This window comes from Miniopterus natalensis, chromosome 11, assembly GCF_054644295.1.
Source record: "Miniopterus natalensis isolate mMinNat1 chromosome 11, mMinNat1.hap1, whole genome shotgun sequence".
Classification (NCBI taxonomy): Eukaryota; Metazoa; Chordata; class Mammalia; order Chiroptera; family Miniopteridae; genus Miniopterus; species Miniopterus natalensis.
This window is the reverse complement of record NC_142091.1, coordinates 53,707,886-53,724,660: the sequence shown is the minus strand read 5'-3', so window position 1 is coordinate 53,724,660 and position 16,775 is coordinate 53,707,886. Positions and strand designations below refer to the sequence as shown.

The window sequence follows — 16,775 nt, the reverse complement described above, 5'->3', positions numbered from 1 at the left end:
TCTGCTGCCTACAGGGTAAGGTCTAAATTCCATGGCCTGACTCTGTCCCCAGCCTTTATCTGCAGGCTCATCACCAGCTCTATCTTTCCCATACTCTACTTGCTCCTGATATTCTGATCTGATCATTCACTTCATATTTTCCTTAGCACAACATTTATTGTTATTCTAATGTAACCTTCTTCTTGCAGTTTCCTCTGTTTGGGATTCATGTTCCCTCCACCTGTATTTGGCTAAATGTCTCTTCCATTGAGGTCGTACTCAAAGGTCACCTACTCTGTGAAGTCGTTCCCTATGCCTTTCTGCACCCTCCCAGAATAGAGCAGACTTCCCCTTCCTATGTTCCCACAACAAGCTGTCCATGACTTTACCATGGCATGACAGTTGGTTAATTGTTTGTGTATCCATTTCACTATTAATCTCCATGATCTCCAATATAAAAAGGCTGCATCTCCTAGAATCTAATAAACCAGAGATCTCTTTGTCTTCCCTGGTAGAAAATAAAGATGCCTTCCTGAGGACATGGACAGATTTATGAATGAAAGAGCCACAGATGGGTATCTATGAAAAGAAGCTGGGCTGTAACTAAGATTTAGGAATCAAGCCCTGAGAAAGGACCGTTTTTCAATCTGGGTTTCTGTGGTATGGGTAATGCTGGAGAAACATGGGTTCCAAACAGCTCAGCAATCATTCTGTGCCTAATCAATTATGTGGTCAAAAGGTGCACAAAAGCCTTGTCACTGCCAAGGAAGCACATAGCATCGAAACAAAAGCCCAAATGCACTTGTGTCAGCCTAGTTTTATCTTCGAACTCCATTCAGCAGTGGACATGTTTCAAGGCCTTTTTTTTTTTTAAATTGGCAAGAAACACTAAAGTGGTATGTTGACTCTCAAGGGGAAAGTGGCCTTTTAAAAGAACTTTGACCACCTGCTTCTTTTAAAAGTAAGCCCGCATCCTTTGTTGGCTTGTGTGATTTGGTTTTACTTGAATTTGAAACGTCAAGGACAGGATTAAAAAGCCAGTACTTTATATCCCAACCTTAATTTTATTTCTTAGCCTCTAAGATAATGTCATTGTAATAGTCAATTTGGATGATTGAGAACTGGAGATTTTTTTTTCTTATCAAAAATAGAATAGAACAGAACTCCCACGATTTTTGGCGGAGAAGGTAACTGCTGTGATCGCCTCCTCCCAGGACCACATCACAATTACAACTAAATTAGAGAACAGCCATCACTGAACTCCACCTAAAGACTAGCTGAAGAGAAGTCCTACAACTAAAGGTACAAAGAAGCAGCTATGACAAGACTGGTAGGTGAAGCAGAGACATGGAATGGGCAGGTCTCACAACCATGGTGTGGCAATTAAGAATTGGGAGGGATATCTCAACTGTAGAGGTCTCCTCTGAGAAACAATGGGTTCCAGATCCACACTGGTCTCTGCAGTCTGTGGCACCAGTGCCAGGAAGAGGAGTCCCCAGGAACATCTGGCTGTGAAAACCAGCAGGATTGCATCCAAGTGAGATGAAGGGCTGCTGACCTATGTGTCCTATTGAGGGGCCTGAATATAGGCTTGCTCTCACAAACTCACTTATTCTGGGCTCCAGCATAGAGGCAGGAGCTCAAAAAGTGCCAGGGACATAGGAGGAAGAACTAAATAAATTGACTAACTTCAGGGCAAGGACTGGAGGGGCTTGGTCAGGGCACCTCTCTCCAGGAATGGAAGTGCTAGCAACCACCATTATCCCTTTGTTGAGCACTCTTTCCACTCAGCCAGCTTGGTGCATGTGGACACCAAATCTGTGCTCTCCATTAACCTGGCTAATACCATTTTCCCTGCCCTGGGGATTCTCTGAGACCCTGCCCACCCAACAACTCATGCCTCATGCCAAACCTCTTCCAGAGGCTTTTCCACAAAAGTGGCCTGTCTTGGCTTCCACTGTGGACTACCCTAAAATCTTTCCAAGGGCTACAGAACTCAAACAAGCAATGGCTGGCCTCAGTGTGCCCTGTATCTCTTGCTCGGTAGCCCCAAGCCTGGCACAAAGGGTGACTGGTCTCATCTTATATTGTAAAACCCATGAGGTGACTCCAAGCCTGGCATAAGCTCCAGCCAGTACTTATTTGGAATGTAGCTTCAAATAAGTTGCCAAAGCCTGGCATAAGTGGTGGCTGGCCTCAGCTCACACTGTGAGGCCCACAAAAGGGTCCCAAGCCTGATACTAGTGATAGCTGGCCTTGGTTCACAGCATAGAATCTCCCAAGTGCCGCCAACACCAGAACAAGTGGCAACCAACTGCAAATCACTCTGTAGCTTCCACTACACTGTACCAGGTTAGGCATAAGTGGCGTACACAGCAGCCCCTTTCAAGAACCAAAACACCTGGTGGCCGACTTCAGACGACATCAGAGCACTGCCCAACCAGCTTCACAAGTGATAAACCTGAAGGGTGAACTCAGCTAGAGTCCTGCTAAAGGTGACTTCCACTACATGAGGTCAGCTCTGCAAATCAGTGTCCACTTTAGTCAAGGTAGACTTTCACATCCATTCAGCCTGAGGGTCAATCCCACCCACTGACATGCTATTAGCAATTAAGGCTCAACTACAAAAAGAAGGCACACACAACCCACACAAGGGACACCCCTGGAGTAACCAGCTCAGGTGAAGAGGGACTGTGCCACTGGGCCTCACAGAACACCTACTACATAAGGCCACTCTGCCAACACTGTGAGATGTATGAAATCTACCTAATACATAGAAACAAACACAGGAAATAAGCAAAAATGAGGAGGCAAAGAAACACGTCCCAAATGAAAGAACCAGAAAAATGTCAGTAAAAGAATTAAACAAAATAGAGATAAGCAATCTACCAGATACAGAGTTCAAAACACACTTTATAAGGAAGCTCAATAAGCTAAGGGGAAGAATGGATGAACTCAGTGAGAACTTCAAAAAAAGAGATAAAAACCATAAAAATGAACCAATCAGAAATGAAGAATACAATAACTGCACTAGAAGGAATAAACAGCAGATTAGATAAAGCAGAGGATCAAACCAGCAACCTGGAAGACAAAGTAGCAGAAAACACCCAAGGGCAGCAGCAGAAAAGGAAAACATTTTAAAAAATAAGAATAATTTAAGGTGTATCTGCAATGACTTCAAGCATACCAATATCTGCATCATAGGGACACCAGAAGGAGAAGAGTGAGAGCAAGAAATTGAAAACCTATTCTAAAAATAATGATGGAAAACTCCCCTCACCTGGCAAAGGAAACAGACATAAATGTCCAGGAAGTACAGAGAGTCCCAAACAAGAAGAACCCAAAGAAGCCCACACCAACACACATCATAATTAAAATGTCAAAGGTTAAGGACAAGAAAGACTCTTAAAAGCAGCAAGAGAAAAAACAGTTAATAACATACAAGGAAGCTCCGATAAGACTATCAGCTGATTTCTCAACAGAAACTTTGCAGGCCAGAAGGGACCTACAACCAAGATTACTCTACCCGGTGGGACTATCACACAGAATCAAAGGAGAGATACAGTTTCCCAGACAAGAAAAAGCTAAAGGAGTTCATCACAACTAAGCCAATGTTACAAGAAATATTAAAGGGGGTCCTTTATGTAGAAAAGATCATAAATATGAATAAGAAAGCTGAGTTTAAAATAAAATCTCTTCGACAAAGGCAAACACATTGTAAAAACAGTGGACCCACCAACTATAAAGCTAGTACAAATGTTAAAAGGCAAAAGTAGGAAGATCATGTGTAATTACAATAATAAATTAGAGGATACACATAAACACACACACAAGAAATAAAAAATAATGACAAAAACGTAAGTGGGGAGGGAGTGAGTAAAAAAATGTAGAGATTATAGAATGTGAACTTAAGTGTCAGCAACTTAAAATAGACTGCTATAAACATAGGTTGGTATATATGAATCAGAAACCAAAAAGCTAGAGATGTACAAGAAATAAAGAGAAGGAACCCAAACACAACACTATAGAAAGTCATCAGCATACAAGAGAATAAGAAAGGGACAGAAAAAAACTACAAAAACAATCATAAAGACAAAAAATAAAATGGCTATAACTACATACCTATTGATGATCACTTTAAATGTCATGTGGACTAAATGCTCCAACCAAAAGACAGGTGGATGAAGGATAATAAAGCTGCCTATAAGAGACCCACTTCAGAGTAAAAGAAACACAGACTGAAAGTAAAAGGATGGGAAAAGATATTTTACGCAAGTGGAAATGAAAAAAAAAAACTGGGGTAGCAATACTTGTGAGACAAAATAGACTTTTAAAAAAGAATTGTACCAAGAGACCAAAAGGGCATTTCATAATGATAAAGGGATGAATCCAACAAGAGGATATAACTCTCATAAACATTTACACACCCAATGTAGGAGTACCTGAATATATAAAGTAAATATTGGCAGACATAAAGGGAGAAATAAGCAGCATAGTAGGGGACTTGAGCACACTATTGACATCAATGGGTGGATCATGCAGACAGAAAATCAACAAGGAAATAGTGGCCTTATTGACACAGTAGAGAAAAGGCACATAATTGATATTTTTATGACATTTCACCCCAAAGAAGCAGAATATACATTCTTTTCAAGTGCACATAGAAGATTTTTCAGTACAACCACACGTTAGGCCACAAAACAAGTCTCAATAAATTTAAGAAGACTGAAATCATATCAAGCATCTTCTCCCAACCCAATGGTATGAAAGTAGAAATCAATTATAAAAAGAAAGCTGAAAAACACACAAACACACATGGAGGCTAAATAACATGCTACTAAACAACAAATGGGTAAACAATGAGATCAAGGGAGAAGTCAAAAGAGACAAAAGGAAATGAAAACACAATGACCCAAAGTCTATAGGACACATCCAAATAAGCTACAAAAGGGAAATGGATAGCAATACAGGCCTACCTCAAGAAACAAGAGAAATCTCAAACATACACCTGAAGAACTACATAAAGAACAAACTAAGATCAAAGTGAGTAGAAGGAAGGAAATAATAAAGATCAGCAAAAATAAACAAGAGTCTAAAACAAACAAACAAAAGAAATAATCAATGAAACCAAGAGTTGGTTCTTTGAAAAGATAAACAAAATTGATAAACCTTTAGTCAGACCCATCATAAAAAAGAAGAGAGGGCCAAAGTAAATAAAATCAGAAATGAAAGAGAAGTGACAATGGATACCACAGAAATACAAAGGATTATGAGGAAATACTACAAACAATTATATGCCAACAAATTGGAAAACTCGGAAAAATGGATAAATTTCTAGAAATACACCAACTCTTTCAAAGCTGAATCAGGAAGAAAAAAAATCTGAAGAGAGCAGTAACTCTCATCAAAGTCAAATCAGTAATCAAAATATTCCCAACAAACAAAAGCCCTGGACCAGATGGATTTTACCAAACATTCAAAGAAAAATTAATACTTATTCTTCTCAAACTATTCCAAAAAATCAAAGTGGAAGGAATGCTCCCAAGGTCATTTTACGAGGCTAGCGTTATACAGATAAAAAACAAACAAACAAACAAATCCCCCCACAACAAAGACACTACAAAAAAAAAATTTTAGACCAAGATCCCTGATGAACATAGATGCAAAATCCTCAGTGAAATACTAGCAAACCTAATTCAGCAATACATTAAAAAGATCATACACCACGATCAAGTGGGATTTATTCCTGGGAAGCCAAATTGGATCAATACCCACCAATCAATTAGCACGATACATCGCATAAACAAAATGAAGGGTAAATATCATATGATCACATCAATAGGTGCAGAAAAAGCATTCGTCAAAAATCCAAGACCCACTTATGATAAAAAAAAAACTCTCAGCAAAGTGGGAATAGACAATACATCTCAACGTAATAAAGGTCGTATATGCCAACCCCACCGCTATCATCATACTCAACCGCGGAAAGCTAAAAACTTTTACTTTAAAATCATGAAAAAGAAAAGAATATCCTCTTGCACCACTTTTATTCAACAAGGTATTGGAAATTCTAGCCACAGAAATCAGGTAAAAGTAAGTAAATAAAAGGCATTGGAATTGGAAAGCAAAAACTGAAGCTATCGTTATTTGCAGATGACATGATACTATAGAGAGAGAAGCCTAAAGAACCCACCGAAAAACTGTTATAACTAATAAGTGAACGCAGTAAAAAGTAGCAGGATACAAAATTAATATTTGGGAATCAGATGCATTTTTATATGTCAATGCAAATGGTCAGAAAATGAAATGAAGGAAACAATCCCATTTACAATGGCATCAAAAAGAGTAGGGCACACAGGAATGCATTTAACCAAGGGGTTTAAAACCCCGTACTTGGAAAATGAAAAGACATGGAAGAAAGAACTGAAGTAGGGCTGAGTCCCTGGAGGGTATGCTCTGCTCACGGGCGGGAAAAGTGCACGTCGTTAAAATGTCTAAACCACCCAAAGCAATACAGATTGATAAAATCCCTGCCAAAATACCAGTGGCATTTTTCACAGAACTGGAACAAATAATCTTAAAAATTACACGGAACCAGAAAAGCCCCCAAATATCCAAAGCGATCTTGAGAAGAAAGAACAAAGTTGGAGCTATCATGCCACCCGATCTCAAACTGCAAGTCTGTCGTGGTCAAAACAGCACCGTACTGGCATTAAAAAGAAACGAACACAGATCAGTGCAACAGATAGAGGAGGCAGAAAATAAATCCATGCCTGTATGGTCCATAAATCTATGAAACAGGAGGCAAGAACATACACGGGGGTAAAGACAGTCTCTGCAACAAATGATGGTGGGGAAACTGGATCACTTTCTTATACTATAGACACGAATAATCTCAAAGTGGACTAAAGACTTAAATGCAAGCCCCCGAAACCATAAAACTCCCCAAAGACAACATTAGCGGTAAACTCTTTGACATTGCTCTTAGCAATATTTTTTGGGATATGTCTCCTTGGGCAAGGGAAACAAAAGGAAAAATGAACAAATGGGACTACATGAAACTAAAAAGTTTTTACACAGCCAAGGAAACCAACAACAAAACCAAAAAACGAACTACTGAACCGAAGAATATATTCGCTGCTACTTGCCATCTGCAACAACGTGAGCGGACCCAGAGGGTATTACGCTAAGTGAAATACATCAGACAGAGAAAGAAAGACAACGTATTATTTTACTTACATGTGGAATCTAAGAAACAATATAAAAAACCCAACAAACAAAACAGATGGTTGTCTGAGGAGAGGGGGTTCGGAGGACGGGTGAGGGAGTAGAAGGAATTAAGAAATACTAATTGCCAGTTATAAAAATAATCACAGGGATTAAAGTACAGCGTGGGGACTAGACTCAATAATACTGTAATAATTGTATTAGTTAGGTAGTGTCAGATGAGTCCTGGACTTACCAGGGTGATCACTTCATAAGTTATATAAATACCTAATCACTGTGTTATGCACCTGAATCTAATAGAGTATTGTATGTCAACTGTAACTGAAAAAAAGTTGAAAAAATCAGAATGGAACATTTTCAACTATAAATCATGGAAACAAATAAGAAGGGTCGCAAGTAAATTCTTTTTTGAGGATTATTTATAGAATTTGATTTATGGGTCTGTATTTAGCTCCTGAAATAAGACCTTCTTTATTTCCCACAACCTCTTGGGAGATAACGCTGTTAATGACTAATAAATACAATTGTAAAAAGGCGTATGTAAAGAAATCTGCCTAGTACTTTATTCCTAAAGGGGTACAGTGGTTGTGGAGATGCTTTATATTAACAACGTAAGATTGAAAGGGCTGTTTAATTCCTGTGGCAACTTCAATCTAATTCTCTTAAGACTTCAAAGGAACTTTATGAGTGGATGTAGAATTAATGAACTTAGGCTGCTTGGATTGTTAGCACAGTTAATGAAGCTTTGGGAAACTGTAAATGATTGGTAAGTTCCATGCTTTATTGTGGGCTTAAACAAAACAAAAACTGAGAAAGAAATATTGGTTTTACCCTAGTCAAGACTCAAGTAAAATTTTTTGCCTGTTCCAGGGCCTGGGGATCCAGAAAGCTTAAAATAAATATGAGGTCAGGTTGTGATGATTCTCTAAAGTTTAGAAAAACAATATTTTCTAGAAAAGATCTAGTAAAGAAAATTTCCCAGATTTTGCTTACTGAATGGAGACCGAATTGCCAACCTCTTCCATAAGCCCTCCTCAACTATTCTAACCCACAATGAGCTTCCCTTCTCTTAAAAGTGTTTCCCGTTGAGTCAGTGCCACACGGTTAAATATTGTGCCTAATCACTTGAAAACTTCCTGAGGGAATGTCCCATAGTCATTAACATAGTTCTGAGTTGGGCATTTGAGCTCAAGTGAGTTGGGTTGGCTGATTGTGTAAAACAGACATCATCTGTAGAGTTTTCCAGGACATATGGCGAGATGAGAAAACTATGAAATTGGGGGCAAGCAAGTGGAATTCAAGTCCCAGCTTAAACATTTATATCTTGTGACATTTGGCACATATCACTTGTCCTGAAACTCAGAAACTCGGTTTCTTCATCTTTCAAAGTTGAGCCGTATTAAACGTGATGCTGTTTTTAAGTTACAGGGTGCTTGGAACATGGGAGGTGCTCCATAAATGGGGGCTATGGGCCTGAGTTTGGGTGTTTTGAATTAGGTTTATGTATAAAATGGGTGTTGGGGGTAATGATCTAAAGACTTGATATACAGCTCTCCTGAACAGGCGCCCCAGGTCTGTCGCGGGTGTAGCAGACTAGGAGGAGGTGAAGGAACTGGAACTTCTCAAGGTCCAGTTCAACTGTTTTCAGGAAGCCTCTGAACTTCTCAGGACACCAGCTCTCTAAGAGGCTACCCAGCAAGTACTATCCTGTGGTCCCCATGCCCATAAAGCCCCAGATTAAACAGTCTCCTCCCGAAAGACACAACAATACAATGCGAGAGCTACGGCGAAGCACCATCCAAGGAAAATGAATGGGCAAGATCAACAAGAGATGAAATGAAGCACAAGGAAATCAAACACTTTGATAGGCTCATTTGGCTAAGCATAAAGCAAAGCCAGCCGATGACAGAATTTTATTTCCATAAGCAGTAAACCCACTTCCGAACAACTTAATGTAAGGAACAGCCTGGCCCTGAGCACAACAAAGAAGACATCATTTACCAGAAGCTTCCATATCATCAGTCCAATTGTTCAGAATGGAGGTCGGCCTGTCTCTGACCACTGGAGGCTCGTCTCTGAGCCTCGCTTTTCTGGATGATGCCACCACAGAAGGGAGCAAGTTCTTACAGGTGATCATTTCGGGCAAAATAATTTTAATTAGCCAGTTGGTATAAGTGTGGGAAGAGGGCTCATTAAAACTCTCCCCCAACCACCCTTAAGGCACTGCAGCTCTCAGGGGGAGGACTCACTGGCTTCTCTGCCCTGCAACCCCTGGGCTCTGCAGTCGCTTCCCAACCCCATACCTCACTTTCCGCTGAGAGCAGGTGTGCCTGGCACCTGGCATCATCATTAGCTGTTGCCTGGATTAGGACACGAGCTACAGGACACCGCAAGCCAACAGGTGTCGGGAAAGAGGTGGGAGGGAGAGAAAGCACAGTTGCAATGTCTGCAGCACAGTTGCAAGGTCTGCAGCACCGCAGGTCTGTTCCTACCTTGCAGGAGCAGACTGAACACCTGTCTTCTTTCAGGGTCCACACCTGCCCGTTGCGCTTCAGTTCTCCTTCGTGGGGGCAGTCACCAGAGCAGGAGGGCCCAGAGGGACAGAGGCAGTCGAAGCCCCCCGCCAAGTTGACACAGGCAGAATCATTCCAACAGGTATGTGTTCGTAAGGCACACTCGTCAATGTCTGCAATGAAGAAAGCGCAGAGCTTTTGAATCTAGCCAATTATTAGAAAATAATAATCATTTACAACAGCATCCATTAGCACTGATGAGCATTTACCTTGTGCCAGGTACTGTGCCAAGCTGCTCACATGCATAACCTCGTTTACTCTGCAAGGCAGCTTTGTGGTGGAGGGCCTGTTCTTTTCTCTATTTTGCAAACAATGGAGCTGAGGCTCATCATAGAAGTTAATTATCATGCCCACTGTCATATGGCTAATAAGTGGCAGGTCTGAGATTCAAACTTGCAACTGTTACACTCAAATTACTAAATTATCTAGTAGCAGCTCTGTACTAATTTTAGGAGAGTCTCAAGAACTATGCCATCCAGAGAGCATAAACACTGCTAATTCATCAACGGTGTTGCTACACCCTATGGAGATCTGAGTCTTTTAGAAAAGGTATGAATAGATTAGCACTGAGTAGGACCAAGTAGGTAATTAGGGCACCCTGAGCCAGTTAGACTTCCAGCAGATCCTGGGACCAAGGATGCAAGAAGAGGGAACAGTTCTTGGGAGGTGTTTTCCTAATCAAGCCTCACCATCCTCATGGCCAGCAGCATTTTACCACATCAGAAAACATCTCAGAGCTGCAGTAAGGCATGGCTTGGATGGTGATGAAAGACACACATTTATTTTGCTGTTTTTCATTGCTATCCAGTATGGGAAGAAAACATAAATCCAGTCAGTCCTCCCTGACTTTCAGAGCCCAAGTGACCTTAACAACAATCCAAACAGAGTTATCCAGCCCCGGCAGGCAATGTATTACCTCACAAGGCAGCAAATTCCATCACTGAATTATTCTTAGAAATGCCTTCCTTAAATTGAAATGAAATATATTAACCGGTAGCTTCTACTTCTTTGTACTAGTTCTGAGACCACTCAAGAAAAGTCTGATCAGTCTCCTGCCATGCCCTTCAACTGTCCTTCAGGTCACGAAATTGATTCCAATAAGTTTTTACCAAAAGTTTGCTATGCACATGGTTCTTTGCACACTGGTTGCTATAAATGTCCCATGACATGTAAGACATTGTCCCCGTGAAGGTAGTAAGGAGAAACTCAGGAGTACGTACGGATAACTATTGGTAAGTCAGAATAAGAAGAGTGTCAATTAACTTACTCTACAGCCTAAATTTCATGTTAAATATGTATAAGGTTGCAAGCACTTGGTTAAGGATTATGGACTAAATTAAAGAAAAATTAATTGTCATTGGTATTTTCACCTAAAGTGCTCAAAGCAATAAAATGCTCAAAAGCATGGAATCAATTTTACCGCTACTTCAGAATATGTTGCTTCAAAGTATTTCAGAGCTCCTTCTCATGAATTATGCCACGGAGTCGCAAGCCGAAATGGTTATTCACACTTTACAAAGGAAGACATCAGTGTCCAGAGACGGCTGAGTGGCCGCACAGCTGGTACAGGTGAGAGCAAGGCCTGTGTCCCGGGCCTTCTGACAGGGGCTCTGAGCTCTTCCCACTGCGCCGGGCCGCCTCACGGCCAAGGCCTGTGCCATCTTTCAGGAGACTCCCATGGTCTGCGGTTTTCTCTGCTTTCAACGATTTACCCTCCAGACGCTGAAACTCATTTTCAAGGATAAGATCTTATGTGAATCCTCTTTAGTATCTTTAGTTAAAATTTTGAGAATGATATAATTAGTCAAAGTCTGCTAGAATTTTGAAATTACTGTGACTTACAAATGAGAGAGAAACGGCCTGTCTTTCCTGCCTGAATGCATGCACGGTATTGGTATAAAACTTGGCTTCAGAGCAGTGGTACAAAGTAGGAGATGTTAAGGAATTCCAATGGTATTTCTAGAAGCTAATTCATCCCGTGACTTACTGTTTGTCTTTGTCCCACCAATTTTTGCCTCAGTCAAGACATTCAGTTAATGGATAATGATTCTTCTTTTGAAAAGTGTGGAAATAATCCCACATGAAGATGCCTAGATTCCAGGTCAACCACAATCAGACCACAGATACTCCCTCATTGTGTCACTGTTCCTGGTCATGCCCATGTCACTCCCAACACATTTTACCATGTGATGCTCCTGCCAGAAACCTCTCTCATCTCCTCAGCCTATATGGAATGAGGTGGAGCACAAGTTAATTAATTGAAAAGGTAAGCAATTTCATTCCTGCTATCTTCACTCCCATGAACTCATCAAAATCAGGATCAAATATCACCACCCCTCATTCTGCAAGATGGTCATTATGACATTTCGCTGTCTCTTACCTCGTACGCAATGCTACTCTTGCATTCCTCTCTCAGGAGTTACATGTTTCATATAGCCATCCCCATAGATAACTAGTGAGCTCATTGAGTGCAGAGACTAAATATTGTCATTTTTCTCTTCTCAGTGCCAGTGCAACATAATACACTGAGGATGTCCAATGTATTTGTTTAAATTAAATTCAGAAAATGTACAGACTGATACTATTATAGAGCCAACTTTGCCGACATTTGTTCTCTGGGTTGTTCAATAAGCCTAGGGCATAACCACAACCTTCTCCTTCAGGGAAAACATTTCATTGTTAAGTTTCTATCTGGAAAAGTCCTTGGGTCTGGTTCAAAGCATGACAAACACAGCAAAATAGGCACCACACTGAAATAGCAAGGCAACCTGCCCTCCTCCCTCCCCACCCCAGTTTCTTGTCAAATGCTTGAAGATATATACAGAGGAAAGCCATTAACGAATCACTAAAGAAATTGTCTGGAAGAGTAATTTCAACAGACCCACAAAAAATGACTAAAAAAGAATATTCAATTGATGGTCTCCTTTAAAATCTCTAAATTGGCAATTAATGCCCAACTATAATACGCTTTTTCAACATTTGTTTGGTGTCACAAAGTTGCAAGCGTATTGGCAGTGTTTTCCCCTCATAAATGAAGAACCCTGAGCATAAAGATGAACACACCTAGTGTGTGCACTCACAGCAAGGTGCAAAACCCTGGATTTGCTTTCGTCGCTCCGGAATGAAAGGATTTCACAGCTGAATATAGAACCCCATTGCCTACAGAGTTCCATGTAATTGCTTTACTTATGACACAGAAATCTCATTCTGCTTCCATGCAATTTAACAGATTTATGGAAAGCCAGATGTTAGCAATTATGGAAACCGACATTACTCATATTCTTGGTAATACAGACCTGTTTGCTCTGCATAAAACCAACTTAATCTATTATACATGTCCCAAGGCATCCAAAGAGAGGATGCATCCTATTTACAAACAGCAACTGTTCTCCGCTGAGCAAACACAAAGACATTCGCCCATGATATTTACCCACATCATCAGACCTCCGATGACAAAGAGGCAACGAAACAAAAATCAGGCAAAACATTCCACACACGAATCTAGAATCATTAAAGTGTACTTGCTTTTTTCTCATTGTAAGTAATGGCTCTGTGATCTCCTTGTGCTTCTCCTTGCACATTCATTATTTCAATGCTCCATGCTCAGATGAAATTTTTTTTCAATAAAATTCCATGGCTAAGCTTACATTAGAACTAAGTTTCCTGCATTGCTATTTTTCACAGATTCTGAAAGCCACCACTGTACTCAATTTTGTTTAAAAAAAAAAAAGTCTGGTTGTGCCTAGTCGGTCCGCTTTGTTCTTTATTTTGAGGTTCTTAGGATGCTTGAGCATGGAGGAAAATATAATTCAGAGATGTTGATACCCGCAGCAAGCAAACCAATCCCAGCCTAGCCCCAGTCAATTTTCCTACCCTTCAAGAAAGAAGTGGCTTTGCAGAAGTTTTAACAGCGTAACAACTGTAACCGTACCTGCCTCGGGAGCTGAAACTTCTACAAGTTGATTTCAGAGATCAAGGGAAACGTTTTTTCCCCAGTGGTGTGGTAGTGGGTAGGTCAAAGGAGAGAACTTTTTTATTATACCCCTTTCTCCTTTCTCTTGAGTAATTTTCACAACACGTCTAGTTGTACTTTCAAACTCAAAACAGGTGATGTGTCAGAAAACCAAATTTAACCTGGGGTTCGACTATACAGTTGTGTGTGTTCTGACTTGGAAATCATTACCAGACATTAGTAGCTTGGAAATGAGAACAGACCTGGGGGGACTTATTAATGATAAAAAAGATAGAGCACGGAGGCCTCCCCCACGGCTAACGCAGTACTGCTTCTTTTACAGCGGCAGAGAGAAAATTACAGGGGGAAAAATATACAGGCTGCACATCAGCAAAGTAAGTGGGAGAAACAAGCAGAGACATCTGAGGCCTGGGGGGGCTTGCAGCCTGCAAGGCTAATGACATTTCAAGCTGCGCAGTATGTTTCAGGTCAGAACAAGAGGTGACAGCCACGCTCCATCCCATGCCGGTCATCCCCCACTTGGATATATCACCTGCCTTTCGGAGAACACTATTAAGAATGGGCTGACCCCCTTAGGAAAAGTCAGAAGGGACTGACCAGCGTAGCGAGGGCCTCAAGCCCATCCTGCTTTAGTGGCAGGGGCGGGGTTCAGCCCGAAAAGGGAGAGACTGAAAGATTAGTGAACTACAGCTTCACCTGTCGGAGAGGCTGTTAGGCATCTCCTAGGAAGACGTTCCTGTGCCCTCCAGTGTCACCCCCGCGGCCTTGGTTACCGCCGCCAGTCTTTCTGGAGCGAGGGAGAAACCCTGTCCTATGGAGCGCCTCTTACTGCTCAGGGTGCAGTTTTGCTGTAGGGAGTCCTCCCGTTTTCGTTTCACTGTGCAGACTCTCTGAGGCAAAGGAGAGAGAAAACGCCTTGCTCGGCTCACCCTTAGCTCATCTGCTCCTTAGGTGCAGGTCTTGCTTCCCAGTGTCTGCAACTAGCAGCCGCCCCATGCACGAGTGCATGCGCCTCCCTCTCTCCCAAACATCTGTAAGCTTCTGTGTGACCCTCTCGACAAAGCCTGAATCCCGCAGGTTCTCATGACCGCTCGTTTGCAAGATCAGCACCTTTTACTGAATAAATATTGGTATTAACTACTTCAGCCTACGAGCTCCCTTCCAGACCCTTGCAGGATATAATATTGGCGTATTAATTCTCTTGTTTCTTAATTCCTCCAGTCACTGGTAACCAATCATCAATGAACTCGCTACACGTCTATTTATTGAGCATCTGCTCCGTCTCAGACATTGTGCTATGGACCGGGGGTAAAACGGAGAAAGGATGTAGACATGACCTGTCAAAGTATGGACCTTATAGTCGTCTCCCAGTTTTTGTTAGTAACATTTCCTAAGGTCCCATCTCTGGTTTTTGGTTCATCGATCCTCAGTAGAAGCAGTATAACATACCAATTAAAAGCTTAAGGTTTGGCCCTCGCCGGTTTGGCTCAATGGCTAGAGCATCGGCCTGCAGACTGAAGGGTCCTGGGTTCGATTTCGGCCAAGGGCATGTACCTCAGTTGCAGGCTCGATCCCTGGCCCCCGTTGAGAGCAACCAACTGATGTGTCTCTCTCATACTGGTGTTTCTCTCTCTCTCTCTTCCACTCTCTCTGAAAAGCAATGGAAAAAATATCCTCAGGTGAGGATTTAAAAAAAAAAAGAAAAGCTTAAGGTTTGGAACCCAGCAGCTATGGGTGCCAGTTAATGTGACCTGTTGTTCCAGTTTGCCTGGGACTGAGGGGGTCCCTGAGATAGATGACTTTCATAGCCAAAATCAGGAACGTTCCAGGCAAAGGAAATAAGTGAGTCACTGCATCACAGTCCTATCCTTGCAACATATTGTTTGTATGACGAAAATATGTCTAATGCTCAGCACTGGCCCTATCATTTGAAAAATGTTGATTAAAATTAACCCCCCCCCCCCAAGATAATCTGGTAATTTCAGTAAGTGCATGCTTACTTTATAGTAATTGCTCAAAAGTGATCAGGGGCTGTTCTTGTTGTTTCTGTTTGGATTGTTTGTCTATTTTCCCTCTCATAGAAATCAACTCATCTCATGAATTCCAGTCTTTAGGATATATTCAAATCTGCACCACTAGCCCTGACCTCTAATTATGCAGCCACCCCGCCTCCACCTGCTGACTGAGGATTTCCACTTGAATTCTGAATTCTCACATGAATTTTCACGGGCTTGATCAGTACATCGGACAGCCGAACCCAGGAACGCTGGCCTCCGGCTCTCCCATGAGCCCCAGTCAGTAGACCTGGGCTAATGCCACGTGACCAATATTGAAAGAATCGTTTGCTGACACTCCACGAACTTGCCTGGGTCACTGACTACATTTTATTTATAGGCTGTACACATTCAGGCATCTTACTACAGATGGAGAAAACAGTTTCTTCTAGGTAGGAAAACCAGAGTAAAATAAGAGCAGAGCAGCCTTCTATATCAAGTTGGTTTGCTTTCTGCCATGGACAAATAATGCTTAACTAGTGATAAAATCTGTTTAAAATCAATTCCATTCTAACCAAGGAGAGAATAAATTTTAAAAATCTATAAATATAGGAATACTTGCTATGCACAGAGAATTTTACTGCATAGAGGCTACAGTCTTGATGCCAATGACCTTAGACATATTCATTTTTATATCTGCTTATAGGTGAGGGGGGTTATAGCATAGCTACATCTGCATCACAGAGAAGTAGAGCAGATATGTTTTTACAAGTTGCTCAATGCCTAACCCTGGGCCATATACATTCTTTTTTTACATTCATTGTGTTGTTTAATCTCTTTAACAAAATTTCACCCTCGACTGAAAATAATTACCTCTCCTGCACTTTAATTTTGTTACTATATCTCTTTATGTTACCTTGTGTGCTTAGCTGTGAACATACTTTTCTATTTTTCTTATTGATTCAAAAGTAATATTCTGGTTTATTTCTCTGTGTGTCTCCCACTGCACCTTTTACAGTGTATGTCACC

The 16,775-nt window shown here is 41.3% G+C and overlaps 1 protein-coding gene across 2 annotated transcripts in view; it reads right to left on the bottom strand.

The window, feature by feature from the left end:
• Positions 1-16,775, bottom strand: part of NELL1 (neural EGFL like 1) — a 619,484-nt gene that overhangs the window by 11,836 nt on the left and 590,873 nt on the right. For both annotated transcript variants that reach the window (XM_016201668.2, XM_016201669.2), the window contains one exon: positions 9,699-9,892. In XM_016201668.2, coding sequence (XP_016057154.1) covers positions 9,699-9,892 — 194 coding nt within the window. The remainder of the gene's footprint in view (positions 1-9,698; positions 9,893-16,775) is intronic.